The sequence below is a fragment of the Hyaena hyaena genome, unplaced genomic scaffold, assembly GCF_003009895.1.
Source record: "Hyaena hyaena isolate Hyena2069 unplaced genomic scaffold, ASM300989v1 scaffold_27, whole genome shotgun sequence".
Classification (NCBI taxonomy): domain Eukaryota; kingdom Metazoa; phylum Chordata; class Mammalia; order Carnivora; family Hyaenidae; genus Hyaena; species Hyaena hyaena.
The window spans coordinates 1,198,666-1,223,327 of NW_024080659.1; the positions used below are offsets into that span (position 1 = coordinate 1,198,666).

The window sequence follows — 24,662 nt, forward strand, 5'->3', positions numbered from 1 at the left end:
CCTGAGCCACCCGCCCGAGGGATGCCAGGGACATGCATTACAGGATGGAGAGCTGGCTCAGGACGTATCAGAGCTTAGGAGTGCCAGGGGCTGGGGGGGCTCTCAGGCAGGCAGGGGTACTGGGGCTGGGCCTTTGAAGGCTGAATAGGAGTTCACTGAGTAAAGAAAAGATGGGAGGTATACACTTCAACAAACACCAAATGAGGTAGAAGGAGATGGGGTTCAAAACACTCCTATTGGGGGGCATCTGGCTGCCTCAGTCACTAGAGCATAGGACCCTTGATGTCGGGGTTGTGAGTTCCAGCCCCACGTTGGGCGTGGAGCCTACTTAAAAAAAAAAAAGAAAGAAAAAGCCAATCGGCTATCGGCAACAGTTGTAAGTTTTAGCAGGACACCGGGCTCTGGAGGCACCCTCCCCCACCTCCTTCTCTCCTCTTACTTGTTCGTCTGTTGGGTGAGCGTTCGTGAGCACCCGCTGTGACCAGGCACAGAGTGACAGACCGCATGGGCCGGAGAGATCCGGAAGTCCACACCTCATGGGGCACGCAGGGAGACTCGGGCTCACACACAGTCCCGACTGCGCCCACAGAGACTGCCTGTGGTGGAACTGTAGTCCCCGAGAGGCAGCTCTGGCCTGGATTCAAACCCCCGTGGCCGCCTTCTTACCGCGTGGATTTGGGCGGGTGCGAGGACCCCTCTGCACAAGGGCGCCCGGTGTGTAAAACAGAGATTAGGATCACCTCTTCTTGCTGCGGCTGTTCTTTTCGGAGCGGCGAGCGAAGTCAAGAACGCCGCCCAGGAAGTGCAGCCCTCAGCCCGGTTGGGGCCAGCCCCCAGGACGGTGGCCGCCTCCCCATGCTCTCCGCGCCCCCCACCCCCCACCCCACCCCCCGCCTCGTAGATGACAGAGCAGAGAGATCTCCCAGCAGGCCCTCCCACTGCCCGGGGACACACCCCCCCCCCCCCCGACCCTGAGTGCCTGTTGGCTCTGCCCTGGGCCGAGGGGACCACTCCCTGCGCCCCCACCTGCCCGCCTGGTCCCGGGCCAGCAGCAGCCCCAGCTAGGCCACCCCGGGGAGCACCCGCAGGACCGAGTGATGGCGGATCCTTGGCACGGGCCGAGGTGCTAGCACCGTGTAGGGAGGGGGCCGGCTGGAGCGGGTGTGGGGCTTCTTGCCGGTTCCTCAGCGCCTCTGGGCAGCGGGAACCAGGTTTTAGCGTGGACTCAGCCACTTAACCAGACCCATGGCCTTACCCCAGTGGTAGATAACGACCCCGAGTTGCACCCCTCCTACAGCGATTAATTTAGCAGCCATTGGGTGCCAGGGCTCTGTGCGGGCTCCCAGACAGGCTGCCTTCCCCATGGCCACACAGCGGGACAGACCAGGATGCCACTGCTTTGCCTGTCTTGCTCCCCATCCTGTGCTCTCTCCCACCCCAGCCTCTTGGGGGCTCCCGTTCGAGTGAGACAGACAGGAAAGTCACGAAGCTTGCCCAAAGTTATGGCAACCAGAAAGGGCGAAGAGTGTGGCCCTTGGGACAGATTTGTCCTGTCTGAGCCGGGTGTGTGGGGGGGGGGGGGGGTGGAATCCAGGGAGATTTCTAGGAGAAGGTGACTTTGGAGCCAAGCCCCACAAGGTCACGAGAGGTGCACGGCAGCTCGTTACCAGAGGGATGTACATATCAGGGCGGACACAATGCACTTCCATTTGAAATGAAATCTTCAAAGGATTTCCCGCATGATAGGGGTCTCTGTGGAGCCCCAGAGATTGCCGCAGGAAGGGGGCCCGGAAGCGGGGCGGATGAGATACTGCCTCAGCCAGGGCCCATGGGGCCAGAGGTTGTCCCGGCAGGAGACGAGACCTGATGGTGCAGACACAGCCTGCACCCACAGACTTCACGGGCACTGAGTGCGCAGGCCTTAGGGTGAGGGGCGACGGGGGTGTGGAGCCTGCCATCCAGCTTCCCCACCGTGGAGGGGAGAGGTCTGAGGCAGGACGGGGGTGTGCCCTCCCGGGCCCAGCTTCCTGGCTTAAACGCCAGTCCCTCGTGATTTTGTGCCGAGGGCGTGGTGAGCCCTCGAGGGCTGTGGTCGGGTCAGCTCCTCCCTGCTCCGTGTGGCCTCTCGTGCCCCAGCAGGCCAGGCTCAGCACCACACAGTTGACAAAACCGAGTCCCTCAGCCCGTCCAGATTCACAGGATGGATTCCTCCTCTGCCCGAGAAGAGTGACAGGGCCACATTGCAACAGATAGTGGCACAGGGGCAGGGACGGGTGGAGGGGGGCCTGGAGCCCTTCTGGCAATCTGTCCGTCTGCCACACGGGGCTGCTTCCCTCGGGACAGAAGCTCACCGGCCATCAGCCCAAGGGGTCGTCAGAGTGCGGGAGGGGACAGTGTGGCGGGCGTGAGCACCACCACTTCGCAGCTGGCCGAGGAGGGGTGGAGCCCCGGGTACTAGAGGCCAGAGAAGCTGGGAGAACCAGCGAGCCTCCGGCGGCAGGGAGGGCGGGCCATGGCACCTCTGGGCAGGCGGGACGGGTGGGACACAGAGGGGGGCGGCAGGGAGGGCGGGCCATGGCACCTCTGGGCAGGCGGGACGGGTGGGACACAGAGGAACTGAGGGGGAGGTGGGGAGGCCTTGCACCCTTGTTGGCACCTTGCACCTCCCCGACCCCTGGGTCTGCCAAGGGGGGTCCACAGGGTTCTCCAGATGTCTGGGTCACCAGGGCTGTCCCCTTCTGCCCTGGCCCACTAACCCTGTCCCTTCAACCCCATTAAGGAGCACCTGGCTGGGGCTGTGACTCAGAATCGCTGGCAGAAGCCAGCCCACCATGGGTCTGTCTGAGTCTTTCCACACTCAGGCACCAGGGCCGCTCTGTCAGCGGGGTCCCCGGGTCCCCAGGTGCAGACACCAGGAGAGGCAGCAGGGATCGATGACCTGGCTCCTTCCCGTGGTTCCCCGCCACACACCCAGGGTGGATGGGGGGAGCTGCTGCACCCTGGTCTGGGGAGTGGTGACCTCCTGCCCTTCACTTCCAGAGACCCAAGGACCTGATGCCCTGAGGCGGGATGTGGGGCAGGGATGACCCCACACACGAGGGCCTGGGGCTTTAGCTCAGTGCTCTTTGGATGGTGTGAGTTCAGTCCCGGCGCCGTGTCCGGTTCATCTGAGCACGTAGGGAAGAGGAAAAACTGATGATCCAATTCCAGCCGCCGGCCCCGAAGTGCACAGACCTCACAGCAGCTTTTGGTCTGAGGCTCCCCAGAGCTGGCGGTGGTTGGTCGGAAAAAACGGGGAGACAGCCACAGGCCTGGAGCCTTCCCAACCCTGTTCTCAGGCCTGCAGATCTGCCCTCGCCTCCCCGCCCTGTCTACCAGCCACCATGCTGTCGTGATGCCACGGCACAGAGCCACAGCGTGAGCAGGAGGAATGTGCTGGAAGGAGAGGACTTGCTTGGCCAGCTCTGGCCTCCGGCTATTTATGGGTTTGGGGTTTGTTCAGAACAATGGCCAGCGGGGTGGGGGGTGGGGTGAGCCCAGAAGGGGACTAAGGGGTGGTGATTGGGGCTCCTAGGGGAGAAGCCAGGGCCTTCCAAGGTGGCATAAGGCAGTGGAGTGGCGACTTGCTGCAATATCCGTGCACCCCTGGGCATCAGGAACTGGCCATGCTCAGGACAGTCCTCTCCGTCCCCCCAGGGTGGGCAGTGCCCAAGGCACCCAAATGCCTGCTGGGATTCACCCAGACCCAAAACCTCAGTCCCGCCTTCCCCTTGCCCCCAGATGGAGGTCTGCCTCCCCCTCGAGGCCCCCACAGGGACAAGCCCATATCCTGAGTGCCTGCTCTGAGCCACACCTGTGCAGGTGGCTTGCAAGCAAGTAACCGATACATAGACCAGTAGGAGGAAGTGACAAGTGTGGCCAAATGAAGTGAGGTGGGAGCCGGGGGGGGGGGGGGAGAGACAGGCACAGGGGATCTGTCATCCATAGGGACTCAGGGGAGCCTTCCCCAGCGACAAGCAGGCCTTCCGGTGCAGGGAGAACAGAAAACACACAGGCCCGTGGGGTGGAGGCAGATGGAGGCCAGCTCAGCCATGATGGGGTTGAGACCGGGGAGGATTTCAAGCCCGGTCTGCTTTACTGTTTGCAAAGAAGCCCTGTAGCCTGGGGTCTCATGGGCGCTGGGTCCCCTCCCCGCCTGGCCCCTGGCAGGCCCTGCGGCCATCCTAACTGCCCACACTTCTCTTTGGTGGCAGGTTGCATATTCATCGAAGAGAACTTTTCTTTGAAGTGTCCCAAACATAAGGTAGGTGACCACAAGCCTTCCCTGGAAGGAGTCCGGGCTGGAGGGGAGCCCCTCCCCCCTCCCCACCCCCAGCCCTGCAGACCCTCAGCAGGGCCTAGCCCCCCACCTGCCCGCCTCCAAAACTTTTTTATTGGTGGTTTATCCGCAGCCCTTGGGGCAGGTTGGCGCACGGTGGTCAGAAAGACCGCCTTCAAACGAGACAGGTCCTGAGGGAGGGGGCCATCCCAGGTTGGGGACAGGAAGGGGGCACACAGGGGCACGGGACGATGGGCGCGGAGGTGACGACGGCAGGGTGCGGGGAGAGAGAAGTTAAGGCCTAAGGGGGACCCCGCTGCCTCCAAAGGAGACTGGAGCCCAGGGCGGGCGCCGGGCAGGGGCGGAGTCTCGCGCGGGGGCGGGGTCATGCCGGGGGCGGGGCTGGGAGGAAGTAGCTCCGAGCACTGGTCCACCACCAGCAGTAACGGGCGCTTTGGCGTCTCTTCTCCTGCAGAGGCTGCCGTTGTAATCCACCCCAACGGCGGGGGAAGCCGCCCACGCCCGCCCGGCCGCCCGCCGCCGAAGGAGAGGAGCCGCCTGCGCAGCCCCCGGGCCTTTGAGCTGCTCCCAGCGCGGGTCCAGAGCCGATCCTTGATCCGGATTCCGGATCTTGGATCTGGCCCTTAGGGCTGAAACGTGCGGTCCCGGGTTGGGAAGAAAACGCGTTCCGGAGCCTTCTGCTTCCGGAACAGGACGACACTGGGCGAACCCGCCCACACCCCACGGGCCAGGCTTGGAGAGAGGGAACCCGTGGAGCGGCCAGACTCCTTAGGGCACCCAGGTTCCGGCGGGGATTGGAGACCCCTCTAGCCTGGGGACATGCTTCTCCCCTGGTAGTTCCAAGACGACGTGGCACACATTCCACGTGGGTGCTGCCGCCACGGCAGCCGGTCGTGGCTTGCAGCTGGGCGCCCTGGGGGTGGGAGTGGGGGGTCCAAAGGGCCCAGGAAGTGGCCGAGGGCGGCTCTGGGCTCCGAGGCGGGGGGGTTGGGGTGGGGAGGGAGCCGAAACCTTTCCGGAGAGGACTAGGCCCGCGGGAGAGGAGGCCGAGGCTTTGGAAGGAACCTTTCGAATTGCGTCCTAGAGCCCTTTTCACCCACCCAGCCTTGGCCAAAACTTTCGTGCGGTTTGGGCAGAGCGGGGGAGTCCGGGACCCATGCTCTGGAGATGCGGGCTCCCCGGGTGTGGGCGGGACTGGGCCTCCCTTTGGCTTCTGTTCGTCCCCTTAACATCCCTCTGCTCCACCCCTGGAGCGCAACCTGGGAACGAAAGGAGTGGTGACCAGAGCACACCTCCGGCGAATGCGTGATTGTCCCTCTGCACGACCACCCGTCTCCAGGGACAGCAGCGCCCACTCGGCACGGGAGCAGAGACAGCGCTAGATTTCGTGTACAAACCTGTGTACCCCTCTATATATATGTTACATAGAATGTATATATGTTGGGAACATGCTCGCTTCTCCCGTGTGTCGCCGCCGCCGTGCGTCCCTCAGCACGGGGCCCTCGCAGGGAAGGGGGCTACAGCGATGTCCCCCTTCCCCACGCAGCCACCACCGGCCCAAGCCAGTCCCTGCCAGTCCGTCCGCCTGTCCGTCCGTGTCCTCAGCTCTGTCCACGCTTCGATAGGCCTAACGCAGCCCCCAGACTGGGGCCGCACTAGCAACTTCCTGTACATATAACTGTAAAATGGTAACGTGTGTATTATATCTGGCCTCGTTACATAGTGTATATATATGTATACATATACATATATATAATATATATGAAGACTGTAAATGTTAAGACGACTAGTGTTCTTATTAGTATATTGCTTCACACTGAAGATTGTGTGTATCGAGCTGTTTCTAAAAGATGTTTATTTTCCTTAAGAGTAAAAAACAGTCATTGCATTCAGAAAAAAAAAAAGTCAATAAAGATACAACGATTGTTTTGGAAGTCTGCAGCCCGTGGATTCTAACCAGATTCCGCTGGAAGAGGGGCCAGGCTTGGGGGGTGGGGGGGAATGGAGAAGGAGGCTCAGTGGGGCACAAACGGAGGACACGGCAAGGATTCTGGGGTTCTGCTGGGAACAGAACACACTGCACGCGGCCTGGGGGCCTCGGGTTGCAATGGGGTGGCAAGACTCCCCCAAGCGCTAGAGACAGAGAAATGGGGGGGGGGCACCGCACACCCCAAATAGGGACGCCAGTCTGTACTTCCTATCACGGTAGGTCCTTAAGGACACGGAGTCCTCTCAAGTCACCCCAGAGCTGATAGGGGTGGAAACGAGGCGGGAAGGAGCAGCTGAGACTGAAACAGCCCTTAAGTTAAATTAAGGGTTGAGAGAGTCCAAAGGTGTGGCACATAAATGGTACATAAATTGGTGGAATCCAGGTCACCGGGAGGTCATACCAACAGGCCTCCCACATCGAAGGGAAAACTTCGGTCCCTTGTGGCAGATAAGAGCGGGAAACCTCTGCCTGGGGAAGAGGGGAGACCCAAAGGACCCCCTCTGATCGGCTATTCTCTCAGCTAAAGCACACACCTTCTGACCCAGAAGAACAGAACCCGGATTATAAATAATTTCATTTTTTATTCTCTGTACAAAACTTCTCACCTATGAAAATAAAGTTTGCAAAAAGACAAAGTTAACACTTGAGCCTCAGAGGCCGGTGCGCCCGATCTACACTATGTACAAGTCTCTCCAGAAGGCAGAGAGGCGCCTTGGAGCAGGGCCCCCATGCTAGCTGGGAAAGCCAAACCGGCCCGCCTCAGCTCAGGGAACTGTGCCTCTCTGAGACAGGAGAGGGAAAAGCCACCGGGTGCCTGCAGAGCCAGGAGGGACCTGGGCCGCCCAGGCCCCTGCAACTCCCTGATCGGCCACCAGAGGTCAGCACCGCGCTGGCCGCCGCTCCTCGGGTTCGGACGCAGTAGGGGGGTGTGGGGTGGCCCTCTCTGGCCTCCCAGGTCAAGAGGCAGCAAGAGCCCGAGTGCCTCCCATCCCCCCAGGAGGCAGTGCAGTCCGTGGGTGGGCCATGTAGACACCGGGTCTCTGGCGCTGCCTTTGGCCGTCGAGGCTCCGGCCCGGCACACGGGCCAAAGGATACCGGGGCGCTGGGGCCGCCGGCGGGGGTCTAGCTGGAGGTGACGGTGGTCCCGCCGCCCAGGCGCATGAGCATCTGCTGGCAGTCGTGCAGCAGACGGCGATCGCCGAGCTTCTCAAGCGTGCGCGCCGCCTCGGCCAGCATGCCCACACGCTGCCCCGGCGCCGACAGGAAGCCCGGCGGCAGGTAGCAGGAGGCCAGCAACAAGGCCTCGGCGTGCTCCCTCCGCGTGGGCCGCGGCTCCAGCTCCGCCGCCGCCGCCGCCGCCGCCGCCGCGCCTGCGCACACCGCACGCGCGTCAGGGGCGGGGCCACGTCCGCGCTGGGGGGGGGCAGAGCCCCCACGGGCCGCCCACTCCGCAGGCTTCAAGGCGCACACGTGGAGCCTCAGACCCCTCCCCAGGGCCTGTCCCGTACCACGGACTCAGACAGGGATGCACGGTCACCTATCCCAGAGGACGGTGGCCCACAGTGCATTTGGCAGGTAGGATATCGCCATCAGGCAAGCCCCACGAAGTCCCTTGGTCCCCGCCTCTCTGGCACAGTCTCCCTCCGCATCCAGCACCGCACCTGGCGGGGCCGGGACCCGCCCCCTGCCAGGGCAGGGCCCCTCTCACCTTTGCCGCAGGGGCCCGTCCTCCTCCTCAGACTGCGGTCCAGGAGCTGGTGTGTCCGCGTGGGGCTGGCCCCTGCCATTAGCCGGGCCGTGGCTTCGTGTAGGAACACCTAGGCGCAAGGGGGCCGGGAGAGTCGGGGTTCAGGCCAGGCCCCCGCTCTCCCCGCACCTGCTGCTTCGCGGCCCCGTGGGCACTCACCCTCCGCATGGCGGGCCGGAAGCTCTGTGCCAGGCGCCGCAGGCCGCTCAGGTCCCGCTGGAAGCCGCGCAGTTCGAGGGCAGAGGCCTGGGCCCCAGTGCCCGGGCCCTGCGAAGCCTGGGTGGGCGCGGGCGGCTGTTGCCGCCGCCACAGGCTAGTTCGTGCCACAAGGAGCAAGTCACACAGGAGCAGCTGCATGGCCTGGGGGTGGTGGGCAGGGCAGGGGTCACGGGTGGGGCTCCGGCTCTCGGAGGGGAAGGGTGGGGGCCCGCGGTGCCAGGGGCCGGCTCCGGGCTGCACTGCCGAGGCACTGCACCCGCCTCACTCACGTGCAATGCAACAGCAATGCACCGCGGGGCCGCCCGCCTCTCCAGGCCCCCACACCTGCCACCTGCCGCAGGGGCAGCCTCCAAAGAGGGCTCTGCCAGACCACCCCCCCCAACCCTCGTCCTGCCAGTGGGGAACCTGAGGGCGGGGCCCACTCTGCCAGGGACCCAAGCCTCAGCCAGAAAAGCAAGGCTAGCAGGGCCTCCAGTCCTGTGCTGCTGGGCTAACCCCACCACCGTCTTCTGCAACCCAAGGAAGAACATCCCGGGAATGGAGAGGCAGGGACGGCCCCCCGCAGACCTGCCAGGCCCCCGGCACCAACCCTCACCTTGTCAATGGGGCTGCCAGCCGGTGTGGTGGCCAGGCTGTCCTGCAGGTACCCACTGGCCTTCTCACAGACGGTGAGGCTGGCCGGACCAGACTCTGCCTTCCCGCGGCCCAGGAGGGCCCGGGCAGCCTTGAAGGAGTGCAGAGCCGCCCTGGGCAGGGGTCTCCTGTTGGGGCCAAGGCAGAGGACTGACGGTTAGACCAGGACCAGGCCCTCACTAAGTTCTCCGCCGCCCCGGCTCTGGCCTCACGGGGAAGAAAGGGCGGCAGTGGCGGTGACCCCAACCGCACAGAACAAAGGCTGGGGGGAGCAGCAGGTGCCGGGGGGGCCGGGAGACGTGGGCCTGGACTCACTCGGACTCCTGCAGGGCACGGGGCAGGTGTTCCACCAGCGGGTACAGCCGCTCGGCCGCCTCCTCATCGCGCCGCAGCCAGTGGGTCACCACGGCAGTCAGTGAGGCCCACCACTTGGCCACGGGGTCTGTGCCTGTAGGGAGCAGGGGTGTGAGGGAGGGAAGGTGCCCTGAAACTCAGCCACGCTGCATCTGAGGCTGGGCTAGGAGTCATGGGGAGGGGGCCTAGGGGCTCACCGACGGTGCCGGCCATGCTGGAGCTGATGGAGAAGCTGCAGGCTGGGGCCCCGGCAGCATCGGAACAGCTGTTGAGCAGCTGCAGATACCCAAGAGCATCTGAGAATTCCCTGCATCGGAAGAGAGGACTGGCAGTCAGCACAGGTGGCGGGGTGGGTCCCGGGAAGGCCCCAGCCCTCCTCACCTCCCACCAGAGCACAGCCTGATGTCCTGGCTCTACCACGCGGCCATCGTTCCCTGCTGGTCCAGAAACAGACCCAGGGAGGAACCGAGATGCAGCTGGGGGCCACCTGGCGGGCGGACAGCAGCCCAGCTCTGGCCACCCACACAGGGCCTGAGACACAGCCACTCCCAGACTTCACTGTGGAGGGCGCCTGCCTGCAGGGGAGCATAGGGACTCTCACCTGTCCCCATCAGCTGATCCAGGGCTGGGACTGGGCTGAGCCACACAATTCAGGGCTCGCTCCAAGAGATGTTCGCGGAAGAGCTGAGTCACCTGGGCCAAGGGGTCCACTGTGGGGAGGAGTGGGTGAGCGGGCTGGGAGCAAGGGCCCCCACATCCACCTCTCCCCACCAAAAGGGCTCTTTCCTGGGCGTGCAGGTGGGCAGGGAAAAGTTGGTGGATAAATCCCCCCACCTGTCCCTGGAGAGGATAACCCACCTTGGCCAGTGCAATCTATGGAATAATGCACCTTAATCAGCTCTGTTCCCTTCTGGCTGATCTCCTTACTGCACGATGGTCTTACACGGGATCACCCCCGAAATCACCCACCTGCCCCCAAATCCCTGTCTGCCTTTTTGCTCCTGAAGAGCCCCCGCCGAGACAGGCCCAGTCCTCCTGGTCCTTCAGCCTCCCTGGCACCAACAGACGGGGAGGCGTCACGGGCATGGGGACACAGGATGGGGTGGGAGGACAGGGGGCGGGCACAGGAGCGAGACAGCACCTGGGTTGCCGGCCAAGCTGTACAGGCTCTCCCTCGGGGCACTGCACACGGCCCAGTCCCCATCCACGAAGAAACGGTGGCCCACAGGGTGGCACAGCCACTGCATGGCAGGAGGCACTGAGCCACTCTGGGCCAGGCAGGCCTGGCGGGCGCTACTCAGGAAGAAGCGCTGCGGGGGGGGAGGGGAGCTGGGCTGTCACACTGGACCCAGACAGGGACTCAAACCCAGACCTCAGCCCGTACCCCAGCTGGGCCTGGAGCCCACGCACAACAGACCGCCCACTCCTGTGCAGCCCCTGGTCAGAGCCTCAGAGACAGGCCCTCCACCCCGTCCCCACCAGCCCGCCACCCACTCACTGTCAGAAAATGCAAAGCCCTCGGGAGACTGGTCTTGACCCTCAGCGCAGCAGCCACATAGATCTCAGCCAGTGTGGCCAGGGACACGGCATCGCCCGCGCACTCGGCCAGGTTCAGGGCACTCAGCGCCAGGTTGGTGGCGGCCAGGTGCCCTCCCGTGTACTTTCCTGAGAAACAGGCGGGACATGAGGCAGGGGTGCGGTGCAGGGGCGGCGGGAGCCCCTCAGGCCCGGCGCCCCACCCTTCATACCCATGGTGTGCAGCTGGTGCAGCTTGTGGTAGGCGAGCGCGGCGTCTCGGGCGCTGGTGCGGGCATCCGCCTGCAGGGCACAGTCCCTCTGCAGGCCCCCCGCGCGGCTGGCCAGCCAGCGGCCCACCCACAGGCGCTGCAGCAGGTGGCGGATGACGTTCCAGAGCAGGCTACAGGCCAGGTCCAGGTGGGAGGTGGGCAGTGGGCGGCCCAGCGCCCGCAAAGCCAGCCACAGCTGCTGGGCGGCCTGGGCAAAGTCGCCCTGGGGGTGAGGGTTTGCCGGGTGAGAAAACGGGTGTCAGGGAATCTGAGCACGCCCGCCTCTCCTGTCCAAGGATCCTGCCACCTTGGGGCCCCCACCGCGGCCCTAGTGTCCCCCGCTCCGTGGGAGTCTGAGGGCTAGACGGGTGGGGAGGACGAGCCCATTCACCAGGACAGGGAAGGGAAGAGGGGCGGCACCCAGCGCTGCCCAGGTCCCGGCCCCGCCCTGTGCCCCACCCCCACCTGCACGCCCGGCCCCTTACCCGGGCCAGGTCCAGGTCGGCCTGCTTGCGATGCCTCCAGAAGTGCACGGCGGGGCCTGAGTGGGGCCGTGTGACTGGCTCGCCGTAGATGAAGAGGAGCGCCAAGGAGGCCAGCACCAGCAGCCCGTTGGTCAGCCAGACCAGCGGGGGCAGCAGCCACGGGGCCCAGCCAGGGCTGTCTGGGGGCAGACAGGAGTGGGGGAGACATGGCCCTGGAAATCCAGACCCCAGCAGCTCCACGGGCCAAGGCCTATACCCCCGAGTGTCTCTTCCCACCTCTCTCCCCAAGATCCCCACGCCAGCCCATCCTACCTCGGCCCTCAGTACCCAGCGTGCTGCGCCCAGGACCGTGGTAGGTGCCGCTGCCATCCGAGGGGCTGGGGAGACCCCGCGTGCCCAGCAGGGAGGCCAAGGGGTTGCAGGAGAGACAGAGGAAGACCAGCGTGCACAGGGCCAGGCGGGAACGGTCCAGCATGCCCTGGCTGTGAGGGGACAGCAGCTGATCTGGCTTCACCTGGGGTGGGGGTGGGGGTGGGGGTGTCAGTGAGGGCAGAGCGGGAGCAGGAGTGTCGCAGAGAGGATGGGACAGGGAAGGAGGGATCAGCACTCCACCCAGCCTTACCATGCGACCCCACACGGCTAAAGGTCTCAGTTTTTCTGTCTATAAAATGGGAGGTGGGATATGTTAGGGGCCTCTTCCTAACCTAGTCTCAGGGCTCAGATGTTAACACGGAGAGACAGGCAAGGGGGAAAGATGGCAGGAGCCAACCTGGCTGTCCTCAAAGACTGGGCTGTCGGGCTCCGAGTCACTGCCACTGCCACCACTGCCACCACTCCTGCCGCCAAGGGACAAGGGGCTGTTCTGAGAGGGCGAGCCGGCGTCCGAGGGCGGCGGGCTCAGTGTGTCCAGCACCTCATGCTTCACACACTCCATGGGCACGTCTGTGCTGCCCGTACTGGCACAGGCCGCCACCAGATCCTTCAGACACTCTGCAGGCCAGAAAGGAGCAGGGCTGGGCGCGAAGGCTGGGTGCCCGCTCCAAGCCAGCCCGGGGCCCTGTGCAGAGGGCACCCAGGAGGCTGCCCAGCTCTTGACGGCCAAGTTGGGGCCAATGGAGGGGCTAAGAGCCCTTATAGGGTTAGAGCTTAAGGGACGCGCAGGGGTGCAGCAGGGGTGGGGGAGGTGGGCAGAGCCAGGGAAGGGTGAGGCCAGGACTCACTGCTTTTGTGGGCAGCCGTGCGCAGACTCAGGTTCTCCTGCTTGAGCTTCTGGTTGCTCTGTTGCAGGAAGCGGATGTAATCGATGGCCTTGCGCAAGACAGCAGACTTATTCAGCTGCAGGGCGTAGGAGAGAGACAGCACGGGGGTCGGTCAGGCCCGGCAAGTAGGCACCTGAGCGAGGTGGGTGGTGCTGCTTTACAACACTGCTGCCTCAGAACCTTTGCACTTGCTGTTCCCTCTACATGGAATGCTCTTCTCCTAGTAGAACCTAACTCCCAGGACGGGCGCAAGGCCTGATTCGTAAAACGCACACAACAGTATCTGGCTAACTGCTATGATTATTATTGCCATTTTCATGCCTCACTCCCTCCCTTTCTTTAGGTCTTTGCTTATGTAATGTCACCTTTGTGAGGTGGTTTAGATGTGCCACTCTCACCATCCCTCTTCCTCCTTTATTTTCCTCCAAACCACTTATCCCCATCTGGCGTGCTCTAACGCTTCTTTATCCTGTTTCTCGTCACTCCCCCCACCGGCCCTCCTAGAACGTGTTCCTGGACAGCAGGATTTTTGTCTGTCTGTTCACGGCCGTGTCCCCAGTACCTAGATTAGCCCCTGGCAACAGTGGAGACTCCATGAAGTACAGCTGAATCACTGGCACTGGCCAGGCCCAAGGGGGCTAAAGCCCACGGCCCAGGCTCAGGCCCAATCCTTCTTCTTCTTACACTCGCCTCCTTCCCCAGGGTCACCCCAGAGGGCGCCTCTGAAAGCCGCCGCCCATACCTTCGCCTCAGTGCCCACCACCAGGTCCTTGAGCTCAACGATTTTGTCGTTGATGGAGGAGCGGTAGCGTTTCTCAATCGCGTTGTGGGCAGTGCGCTTCTCACCACGGCTCTGGGCCGAGACGGGCGCCTTGCCGCCGGCTGCCAGCCGGTTGATCGGCAGCTTCTCGGTGTCCATGACCAGCGGCACTGTAGCCAGGATGGTTCCTCCACTCACCAGGGTCTAAAGGGCCGGGTACGGGTCACCAGCTAGTCATGCACATGCGCAGACCCCTTGACCTCCTGCCCCGCCCGTAACACCCACCTGCAAGGACCCTGTCTGCACAGCTGTGCCAGGGGCCAGGGAGCTGATACCCGCCGCCTTCACGGTGGCTGCCACGTCTGTCTTCATGGTCGTCAGGAACAGAGAGTCCGCCTTGATGAAGTGGGGCTGCAGCAGGACCTGGGAGAGGGGACGTCTCAGCCAAGAGCGGGCAGTAGGACCAGGGGCTGCCACCGCCCTGACACCCGGCCGGCCCTCCTCACCGGGACCTGCTGGATCTGCGAGGTCACGGTGGTTGTCCCAGGGGCAGCCGTGGGGGTGGCCGTGGCTGTCAACAGCTGCTGGGGGGGCGCATTCTGGACCTGGGTGTGCAAGGAGACGGGCGGGACCCCTGGCAGGGAAGCCAGCGGCAGGCCCAGCGGCGGCTGCGGGGTGTTCCCTGGAGGGGTCCCTGCAGAGATAAAGGCTGGGGCTGCGGGCACAGGCTGCCCTGAGCCACTTTCAACCTACCTCTCAGGGCCCTATCACCCTGTGACCTTGGATGAGTCATCATCCCTGGGGCCTGTTTCCTATGGGGGCAACCCGTGCCCGCGGCTCTAGCACAAATGTACTAGCTTCCCTGCCGGGCATCTGTCTCTGGCAGGGCGGCGTGGATGGGGACACCCCCGCTTCACCCAACAATGGCAAGGATGCAAGCACTGCTAGTAACGGGGTGTCAGAGGCCCAATTTCTAAAGTCTGCCAACTCCTCTGCTGAGATGGCAGCAGACCTCCCTGTCTGTGCTCCTGCTGTCCCCTCCCCCAACACGCTCCCTTACCTGTGGAGAAGCCCCCAGTGGGGCTGGGACAGCCCAACACGGGGGCAGGGGTGAACTGTGGAGCGGCCGGGGCCAGAAAGCTCTGGGGCAAGAGGGATCCGGGCAGGGGCTGCGGGGCTGGGGGCTGCAGGACAGTCAGCGGCATTGGCTCCTCCTTGATACCAGGCCCAGGGGAGAAGGCAGGCACAGATGGGTACATCTTCAGTGAGGTGGGTGCAGGCTGGGGAGGGGACAAGGGTGGAGGCGTCGCCTTGGGTCCCCCCAGGAAGCCTTCGAGTGGGGAGCTCATGGCGGCAGGAGGTGGGGACAGGCTGCCCGGCGAGCTGGCCTCAGGACTGGCGGGGTCTGTGCCCCCTGCCCTTCCCCCTGCATAGGGTGGGTCGAACAGTCCCGGGAAGTCGCTGTCTTGGTTGTTGATGAGCTGAAGCATGTCTGGAGAAAGGAGAGAAGCTGTGTCAGTGACAGTAGGGCAGGGGGGGCCCTGTACGGGGCATCGCACATTTCACACCTCTTGTCCACACAGCTGTGCATGTGGGGCAACCATGCAGAAACAGAAAGCCACCCACATGAGCCCGTGCTCCCTGACACACAGCCACTGCCTGGGCACCTGTGACACCTGGAGCAATGCTTGGTGCCTCGTGTGTCTCCAACAGCCCTTGCGAGGTCAGAGCCCTACAGGGACCCGGTCCCACGAGGCCCGTGAACTTGCCCCACACCTACGCTGAGGCACCACTGGGGTTTTCTAGGCCCAGGACCGCGGGCTTCAGAGCTGCCATCACCAGCCCATTCCTCCGTGGAACAGACCGAGGCTTGGGGCTGAGCCAGCTGCCGGCCACATGTGTGCCAACCAGTGTGTCCCTGCATGTTCTGGGCACAAGCCCAGACCAACTCTGCAGCCAAGCAGCCTCGGGACCAGGCCACTGGAGGCTTCAGTTTCCCCTCCATAAAAGCAAATGCTCTGTCCTGACTCCCTCCTCGCACAGACTGGGACACACTCCCGGCCACATGCCCCAGCCTCTCCCCCAGCTGGCCTTCGACTAGCTGCCTGGCTGTGTTGTGCTGGGGCCCTCTAGCCCAGCAGGGGCAGCCACCCACTGGGTTAAAGTGCGCTGCAGGACCCCCACGGGCCCCCAGCCTCAGCTCCTGGCCCGCTCACCCTACTGGCCTGGGCCAACAGCCTCCTCTCGCGGGGCCTCAGTTTCCCCCGTCCATGCAACAAAAAAGATGAAGCCCCTCATGGCAGGACAGGAAGCTGGCCCACAGTGGGACTCGCTGCTGCCTGCCTCCTTCTTACCGACAGGTGTCCTGGCAGGGAAGTTCCTGCAGGAGGGGACCTCCTTATGGCTATAGCGTGGGGTGCCAGGCTCAGTCTCCCCAGCGCCTCCAATGGAAACACCCCGGGGGCCGGCGGGGGTCCGTGCAGGTGGGCAACGCACACAGTGTTTTCACTTGCGGGGCTTTCCATCCCTCACCCCAGACCTCATGAGCCCCTCTGCCAGATGGGGAAACTGAGGCCCTGAAAGAAAAACTGAATCCAGGGCTGGGATCCGGGATTTGGCTCACGGGCGTGGGAGGGGGGGGGAGCGCTGGGAGACGGGACAGCAGGCCTCCTCCCTGGAGGACGTGGGAAAGCCCCCCTCTCGCTCCAAACGCCTGGGTGAGGGTAACAAACGGGGAGGGGGGTGGCCCACCAACTCCAGTGAGAGCCGGGAACTGCACTCTGCCCCCGCAGGAACTGGCTCTTCCTATTGGGAGTTCCACCGCCACGGCACACACACGCCCCCCTCTGAGGAAACCAGGGGCGGTGAACCCGCAGCGGAGGTGGAGGCTCTGTGATAAAGGGGTGGGAGGGGGTCCTCCAAAAAAATACCTTCGAACGTGCAATCCATGGCTCCGCGACTCGCGCCCGCCGCCCCTTCGGGGCGCCCCGCCGGCTGGCCTGCCGGTCTCCGCGCGGCGCAGACTTCACCTGTCGGGGCTCCGCCGCGCTTTAAAACCCAGCGAGCGCCCCGCCCCCGCCGGCCCCGCCTCCCGGGCCGCGGGCCGGGCATGGGGTGAGCGCGCGCGGCCAATCAGCGGCTGCGCCACTGCCTCACTAGGGCCCCGCCCCTGCCCCCGCCCCACCCCCGACGGCGGCTAGGGCTCTAGTTTCACCCCGCGGCACTGAATGGGGCCGGGGTTACTCGCGGGCGAGGCCCCTTAACCCATTCGGCGCCGACACCCGCCGGGGTTACTGGCGGTCACCGGTCCCCATAAGCCCCCAGCTCCAACCACATCCACGAAGTGTCGCGGAGTGGCCTCGGCCGGGAGGTCCCTGGCAGGGATACCCCAACACTCTTTCGAAATCGCCGACACTCCGGGCGGGTCCCCACCCCTAGGCCTCAGTTTACTTCTCTAGACAATAGGACAATCACATCTTCCTGGCCTCGAATGGGAAAAGTGAAGGAGAAAATGGGTGCTGCGCTCAGTACCAAGAAGCGCTGATTTAAGGCCAGGGGCTGCCTCGTCTTAGGTGCGGGGACCTCCCCTTCCTGGGGCCATTCCCAGCCCCCCACCCCCCTTCCCCGCACATGGATGCCTAATAACTGACCAGGGCCAGGAAACTGAGGCCCAGAGTGAGAAAGGAAGACCCTTATCCCAAATTACTCATTCAGGTAACACTTGAACCTGAGTCCTATGTCTCTCTGGACAGATGTCCTTTTGCAGAGAAATCTGGGTTTGGGGTGGAGGGAAGGAGTTTGCCCTGGCCCCCAAGTTCTCACAGGCCCCCAGCAATCGCCAGGTATAGCCTGACTCACTTATTCACTGTAGGGTCCTAGAAGGCCAAGAGGCAGCCCATCCCTGGGACAGAAGGTAAGGAAGGCAGGGGTGACAGGCTCTGGGGGTCTTTTGAGAAGGTACCTAGGACAGCCTCCCCTTCTGGGTAAGGTCAAAGTTCGACACACATACAAATGAACAGAGCCTGGCCAGCTGCCCAGGTTGCCAGTTTGAGCTTTTGTGGCCAAACAGACAACCAGCAAGTCCTGGCCTAGCCTTCAACTGAAGCACACGCTTGCCCCTCCTCGGTCTCTGTCCCCTGCTGCCTTGGAGGGTGGCTGAAGCCTGGGCAGACAGGCACCGTGCTCAGGCCTGGAGTCCCTCCTGGCCCCGATCTCTCTCCCTCTCCACCAGCCTATAAACAAGGAAACTCAGCCTCTCCTCCCTCACACACTCCACTTCCCAATCTTTCTAGATCTTTCTACGGCTTTGGAAGGGGTGCCAAGGATAAGGAGATTCTCCTCTAGCACCTCCACCTTCCTCTCTCCTTGGCTTGTGGGTGTTCACACCCTCTCTCACCCCACGGAAAAGCAAGACAAAGCATTGCTATTGCAGAGACTCTGACCTCATCCGAGTAAGTGAAGACAGGTTAGACTCCGAGGCCTGAATTCCCCGCATAAGTTTCAAAAGCAGACCCTCACGGCCCTGTTCTTCCTCACCGTGTTCGCCAGTTTTTGAGCCCAGACTGTGGCAGGGCCGACAAGTAAATACTGGTCTGAGACTTGGCAGGGCAGGGCCAGAGACAGCCATGAGGGTGTCTGGCATGGGCCACCCACTTCCTGTCTCATCCTTCCCTTCCCCCTCCACATTTTCTTGCCTTTTTGTTTTCCGTTTCTCACATCTTTGTGCTGTGCCTCCATTCCACCCTGAGGAGGTAGGAGGGAGAATCGTCACCCAATGAATGACCCCTGAGGGTAGCAGGAGTCAGGAAAGGCTCCTGGAGGGGGTGAAGTGAGGGTTGGGTGGCTGGCCATGGGGCAGAGGACACAGTCTACGCTAAGATGCAGTGGGAAACAGGGCCTGTGTGTCACCAGGCACCCGGTGGCATATGAGGGGGCCAGCCTATTCCTGCAGAAGCTGGGTACCAGAGCTGAGACTGGGGGGAAATTTGAGAGCAAGCTCCTCTTCCTTCCTACCGCCAAGGGGCAGACCTTCCCTCTACAACTCACTTGCCATGTAATCCCAAGCAGCTGGCTCCCCTTCTCTGAGGCTCCCCCCCTCGTCTCCAGAGGTGACAGGGATGGGGTCTAGAAGAGTGAGTGGATTTACCGCAGCAGTATTTACAAGAGCCAAATTATGGAAGCAGCCCAAGTGCCCATCAATAGCTGAACAGATAAAGAAAAATAAATATGTGCAATGGAATATCACTCGGCCATGAACAAGAATGAACTATTGCCATTTGCAATAATGTGGCTGGAATCAGAGAGTATGACTTCAAGTGAAGTTAGTCAGTGTGAGCAAAACAAATACCATACGATTACACTCATATGTGGACTTTAAAAAAACCAAAGACAAAAAAGACAAAAGCGAGAAACAGATTCTTAACTAAAGACAACTGGTGGTTACAGAGGGGATGGGGGTGGGGATGGAGGACAGCCATAGTCCATGACGGGGATTAAGGGCACACTTAGCATGATGCACACTGAGTAACGCAGGAATTGCTGAATCGCTATATTTTACACCTGAAACTACTATGACACTGTGGGTTCACTAAAAAAAAAAAAAAAAAAGAAAAGAAAAAAAAATAAGAGACCAAGGGTATGAAGCACCCAGCATTCAGCAAGATCTCAATAAAGGTTAGTCCCTCTGCAGCAAATGAAACGGTTTTCAACTAAAGACAGGTAGTGAGTTGCCCATTACTTGCAACATTCAAGTCAGAGCTCCATGACCATTTAATGGAGATGGTGTTACAGGGAGGAAATCGGGCCGGGACTAGGGTGAGGCGAGAGAGACACGCCCTCCCAGCCCTGGGAGCCAGGACAGCAGGCCCCAGACAGCGGGCTATGGGTCCCGACTGGTGGACCGTTCCCCAGCAAGCTGAACACGGGGCTTCCAGCATAGAGAGCCTCGGAAGGTCCAGAGGCCCGTGTGGCTCCTGTGGGTACTCCTTGAACACAGGGAAGAAGGGAAGGCATAGACTCTGAGCCCCACTGGGCCCGTCTCGCACCCCCTCCAATCTTTCTCCTTCCTCACCTCCTTCCCAAGCCTGGATTCCTCCCTTTTCCTCTCCTTTCTCCAGTCCGGCCCTGACTGTATTGGGGCCCAACAGGAAACCTGAGCCCCTCTCCTTTGCCGGTTCTACCTTTAAACCTCCTTTGGAAGGCAGAGGTGGGGCAGCCTTTTATTCTCTGGCCTGTTTATTGTGCGAGGCCATGACCGAAATCTTGGGGGGGCCCAATACCACAAACTGGCAGGAGCCCAGCTCTGAGCATCTTAGGAGCCTCCAGCCCATCCAACCTTCGTGAGGCCTTGAACCCCAAATGAGCTCTGTTCGCAAGCCTCTTAAGATAGGGAGCGCACCACCTCCCTCGCGCGGCCTGGTCCACGAAGCCCAGATTTGTCTGTCAAACAGGGTCTACTGCCCTTTCTTAAGTGTGTACTGTGTGTGAGGCCTTTGCCAGGCCCGGGGGTACAGGGACAGAGCATAAAGACCTTCCCTCGTGAACCTTACGTTCCAGGGACCAACCAGTCTGCAAATACACGGAGCAACTGAGGGTGCAGATGGTGATGGGCACCATGAAGAAACAGAGGCCGTGTAAAGGGAGTGTGAGGGGCCACTCCAGATGCGATGAGCAAGCCTCTCTGAGGAGGTAACATCTGAGTAGAGGCCTGGATGAAATGAGGGAGTAGGCCAGGAGGGAGGAACAACGTCCTGGCAGAAGGAACAGCAAGTGCAAAGGCCCTGAGGTAGAAGCAAGCTTGGGGTGATGATGCTGAGACAGCAAGGAGGCCAGTGTGGCTGGAATAAAGGGAGCAAAGAGGGGACAGAGGTCGGGGAGGCAGCCAAGGAGCTGGGATCCAACATAACTTTGTCTGTTGCCTGAGCCAAGGACACGGATTGCCCAGGAAGTGGGCAGGAAAGGGATCTGCACACTGTCCCGTGCAATGCAGACGACAAAGGCACACAACTGTGAGGAACAGTGACGGGTATACAGCTGCGCCACCACAGGAGAGGACACGGGACAGGGCTTAGGGGACCCCCGGAACGTTCCACCTCTGCCTGCTTGATGAAGGGCACCAGGCAGGGACAGGCCACTCCAGGAAGCCAGGGCTACACCCTGCCTGCCGTTCACCCCTGCTGCTCCCACCGGAGCCTCCTGGATCCTCCTGAGGACTCAGGTCAGCACGTTTGCGTGTCCTCAGCCAGTCACGGATGCAACTGGGACAGACTGTCCTTTGTGCACTCGGGGCTGCCCAGGCGTGCAAATGGGCGCTGGCTCTTTCTGGAAGAGGACGGGCCCCTGGCCGCAGCGCCATTGTACCCGGGCAGGGGCCCTCGAGGCGGTCCAGGAAACTAAGGCTCAGAGAGGGGCCGTGTGTCCCAGCGCCCGCCACTGCCAAGGACAGAGTCTGGGGCTCAAGCGCAGGCCCGCCAACCCCGAGCCCACACACCTGGCGGCTCCGGCCGGCTCGGCCCCAACCTGTGGGCGGCACTTGAACCCCGGTCGGGGGGGCTGTGTGGTGAGCAAGAACAGAAGAGGAGGCAGCGCGAGGCTCCGTAAGGCTCAGCTCTGGCGCTGCCCCTTCCCGGAAGCCCTCCTGACCACCGTTAGCGGCTGGGAGGGCCCGAACCCTGGCATCACTCAGCACAGGGCTGGGCGCAGAGGGGACCGGAGTCAGGGGTTGTCAGCCAGCCAGCCACCACCCCACTGCAGGTCTCCATTCACAGGCTCTCACCCTGCCTCGCTTTCCCTGTCTGCTTTCCAGACACACCACGCTGTTCAGTGCTCCCGTGCATTCGCCCAGGCTGTGCCCTCTGCCAGGAATGTCCTTCCCACTAGCCTTTGCCTCCCGAGCAAACTCCTGCTCCTCTTTCAAAACTCACCCCGACGTCACCTTCTCAGATGCTTCCCTCCTCTGTGTCACTCACTCCACACACTAGCTCCCAAGCGCACGCACCAAGTGACCCTGAACGTGACCTGGAAGATGCCCACTAAACCAGGCGCTGGGAGGCACCAATTCAGACATCTTGTCATATGAAGGCTTGGGGCACATTCTCATCATTTTGGTAGCTGAAAACCAACCCGGGGGCCTGAGACAGTGGCAGTTTGGGGACAGTCTCCTACTGCTGAGCAACCATCCCCTGTCTAAATGGTCGTGTTGAATATCTAGTTCTCCCTTTTCTGTTTTTCCCCTGCAGTCTGTTTTCAACCTGAAGAGGACATATTGGTTAGGGTTAAAGGCAACATGCTGGGCTTTTTTTTTTTTTTTATGTTTGCTTTTGAGAGAGAGAGAAAGAGCGCACGTGCAAGGGGGAGGAGGGGTGGGGGGGGCACACAGGGTTCAAAGCAGGCCCTGCACTGCCAGTGCAAAGCCCAATGCAGGGCTTGAACTCACGAACCATAAGATCATAACCTGAGCCGAAATCAACAGTCAGACACTTAACCGACTGAGCCACCCAGGGACCCCAGTTTGTTTGTTTGTTTGTTTGTCTAGAGAGAGAGATTGAGCGAGTCTACGGCCATACCACCCTGAACGCGCCCGATCTCGTCTGATCTCAGAAGCTAAGCAGGGTCGGGCCTGGTTAGTACTTGGATGGGAGAGAGAGAGATTGAGCGAGAAGGGAACAGGGGCAAAGGAAGAGAAAAAGAATCTCAAGCAGGCCCCACGTGTACTGAGGAGCCCGACACGGGGCTCGATCCTACGACCCCTGGGATCATGACCTGAGCTGAAAGCAAGAGTCAACCACTCAACTGACGGAGCCACATGGGCGCCCACAAGAAGATGTGTCTCTCATTATTCCTAGTGCCCTGAGGAAAATCTGAAGGCCAAACAGCCTAAGCCACTTGTTCATGGTCACACACAGCAGGGGCTGAATCTGAAGACCCCTGCGTTGCAGGGGAACCCCAAAGCCCCTGGAGGGGTCGGCCTGGCATGTGACTGGGAGGGACAGGCTTGATGGGAGACAGCTGGGGCGTCACTCAGGGGAGCGGGGGGAGCGTGAGCAGGGTGCCAGGTGGGGGTGGGCCTTTCCAGGCCACAGACTCTCCGTGTGCCACCTCCCAAACTCAGCACGGGCACCACACACCTGGAGCCGGCCTCAGAGACCCCCCCATCCCCGCCTTCAGGGGCGCCTGGGGGCCTCAGTCAGTTAAGCGTCTGACTCTTGGTTTCGGCTCAGATCACGATCTCCTGGTTTGTGAGTTCAAGCCCTGTGTTGGGCTCTGCGCTGACGGGACGGAGGCTGCTTGGGATTCTCTTTCTAGCTCTTTCTCTGTCCCTTCCCTGCTTCTGCTCACTTGCTCTTTCTCTCAAAATAAACATTTAAAAATTTTTTTTTAAAGATCCCCCTTTGGGAGCCCCAAACCTGATTCTAAGGCTCTCCTGCCGCCCTCACACCACCCTCTCCGTGTAGCCACACGGGACATAGGACTCACGGGAACACCGTCCCACTCAGGCCTGGGGATCACAGGGCACATCCCGGGCCTCTGGCTGGCAGGACATGAGGCCAGAGACGCTTCCTCTGGCCAGTGCCACCATTCCCAGCTGAGCTGCACCTGTTGCTCAGACAAAGTCCAGTCCTCTGCCTGGCGGTGACCCCTGCCGGGGGCTGACCAGGTCACTCAGGGTGCTTGCGTCACAGCGAGGTGACCGTTGGACAGGGGGTGACTCACAGACACCTCAACCCACTCCCAGCATGCCTCTGTCCATCCCCCGAAGAGACAGGTCTGGCAAGCCCTGCGGATCAGGGATGCCATGCTGAGACAAAGGGACATTATCCTGGGGGGCACCGGGGAGCCACGGTGGATTGGGGACCGAGGAGTTCTGCACCTGCAGCTGGGAGCTGAATAGTAAGCGGTCGTGCGCTGTATTTGCCCTTGGTGGGATTGGGGAAAGAACCAGGCACGACATAACGTGGGGAGAGGCGGGGCGGGGGGTGCAGAATGGCCCCCAACGTGTGTTCTCTCCACACAGAAACAGCCAGACAGGCCCGGGCTGGGACCGAGAAGGCAGGCGCTCCCGTGCTTTCTTCAGGAAGCCTGAGGGGGCCCGGCCCTGAGAGCAGAGCGCCAGAAAACACCGCCGGTGCTGGTGCTGACCTGGGGCGTGCAGAGGTGAGATCCAGGGAGGCCACCCTGGCTTGGGGGACTCCTGGAGCACGACACAGAGTGAAGGTGAGGGTATCCGGGCAGAGGGGGAGAATGAACTGAGCCCCCTAAGGCTTCAGAGAAACCAGAGCCCCCAGGGTCCCTGCGGGAAACCCATCTCCACCTGCCTCTCCTGCGCCTAAAAGCGTGTGCAAGATCTGAGAAGCTAATCAGCAGAGGAGTGAGCCCTGCCACGGGCTTACCAAGAACCCCAAGCACCGCCCAGCACTGCTCTCCCTGTCCCTCCACCCGGTGCCATGAGGGCCCCCAAAGCACAGAGCCGGGAGGAGGTCCTGGGAGGGGGGCGCGAGGCCTTCACCCACTCGACTAAGGGCTCCTGCTGGCAGCCCCGCCCCCAAACCAGTCACAGGCCTGGGGGCGGGGGTGGGTGGAGCTCAAGGCCCTTGGCCGGCTCCCTGGTGACAGTCCTGTCTCATGACTCAAGGCCGCCTGGGCTGTGAGGGGGAGGTGGCAGCGTGGCCTCTGACCCCTCTCTGACTTACTCCCAGGCCCCCAGCATAGCCCCACATGGAGCAGCCTCCAGGGTTCCCAGTTCTATCCCCGCCCCCCCCCCCCCCCCCCCCCCCCCCCCCCCCCCCCCCCCCCCCCCCCCCCAGGAGCACAGCAGTTAAGAACACAGCCTTTGGAGTCCACAGCCTGAATCTGAATCCTGGCTCTGCCAGGTTCTGGCTGTGTGACCTCAGGCAAGTCGCTTAACCTCTCTGTGTGCCTCAAGCCACGCATCTGTAAGATGAAGCTCTTCCCCACTTAGGGTTTTCGGGGGACCCAATGGTCAACTAGGTGCCTGGGATACAGCAGCCGCTCAATCAGTGTTGTCATCTTCCAGGGGAAGCTTCTGACATACACCCAAGCATAGCAATGCCTTGTTCCAACCCCCCCCCCC

The 24,662-nt window shown here is 62.1% G+C and overlaps 2 protein-coding genes across 6 annotated transcripts in view; one reads left to right on the plus strand and one right to left on the minus strand.

The window, feature by feature from the left end:
- RAI1 (retinoic acid induced 1) overlaps window positions 1-5,263 on the plus strand; it is a 79,584-nt gene extending 74,321 nt beyond the window's left edge. For both annotated transcript variants that reach the window (XM_039227389.1, XM_039227390.1), the window contains exons 4-5: window positions 4,254-4,303; window positions 4,794-5,263. In XM_039227389.1, coding sequence (XP_039083320.1) covers window positions 4,254-4,303; window positions 4,794-4,808 — 65 coding nt within the window. In that variant the 3' untranslated portion in view covers window positions 4,809-5,263. The remainder of the gene's footprint in view (window positions 1-4,253; window positions 4,304-4,793) is intronic.
- A 1,627-nt stretch (window positions 5,264-6,890) lies between these two features.
- SREBF1 (sterol regulatory element binding transcription factor 1) overlaps window positions 6,891-24,662 on the minus strand; it is a 22,157-nt gene continuing 4,385 nt past the window's right edge. Inside the window, exons 2-20 of one of the 4 annotated variants that reach the window (XM_039227394.1) lie at window positions 16,504-16,602; window positions 14,634-15,065; window positions 14,080-14,267; window positions 13,859-13,996; window positions 13,556-13,777; window positions 12,775-12,889; window positions 12,324-12,544; window positions 11,867-12,068; window positions 11,555-11,733; window positions 11,031-11,292; window positions 10,781-10,947; window positions 10,424-10,592; window positions 9,884-9,992; window positions 9,480-9,589; window positions 9,244-9,376; window positions 8,891-9,056; window positions 8,236-8,436; window positions 8,038-8,146; window positions 7,362-7,699 (exon numbers count right to left, since the gene is read on the minus strand). In XM_039227394.1, coding sequence (XP_039083325.1) covers window positions 7,452-7,699; window positions 8,038-8,146; window positions 8,236-8,436; window positions 8,891-9,056; window positions 9,244-9,376; window positions 9,480-9,589; window positions 9,884-9,992; window positions 10,424-10,592; window positions 10,781-10,947; window positions 11,031-11,292; window positions 11,555-11,733; window positions 11,867-12,068; window positions 12,324-12,544; window positions 12,775-12,889; window positions 13,556-13,777; window positions 13,859-13,996; window positions 14,080-14,267; window positions 14,634-15,065; window positions 16,504-16,602 — 3,470 coding nt within the window. In that variant the 3' untranslated portion in view covers window positions 7,362-7,451. Of the gene's footprint in view, window positions 7,700-8,036; window positions 8,147-8,235; window positions 8,437-8,890; window positions 9,057-9,243; window positions 9,377-9,479; window positions 9,590-9,883; window positions 9,993-10,423; window positions 10,593-10,780; window positions 10,948-11,030; window positions 11,293-11,554; window positions 11,734-11,866; window positions 12,069-12,323; window positions 12,545-12,774; window positions 12,890-13,555; window positions 13,778-13,858; window positions 13,997-14,079; window positions 14,268-14,633; window positions 15,066-16,503; window positions 16,603-24,662 lie in introns of all 4 variants that reach the window. The other 3 variants (XM_039227391.1, XM_039227392.1, XM_039227395.1) reach the window with 3 other exon arrangements.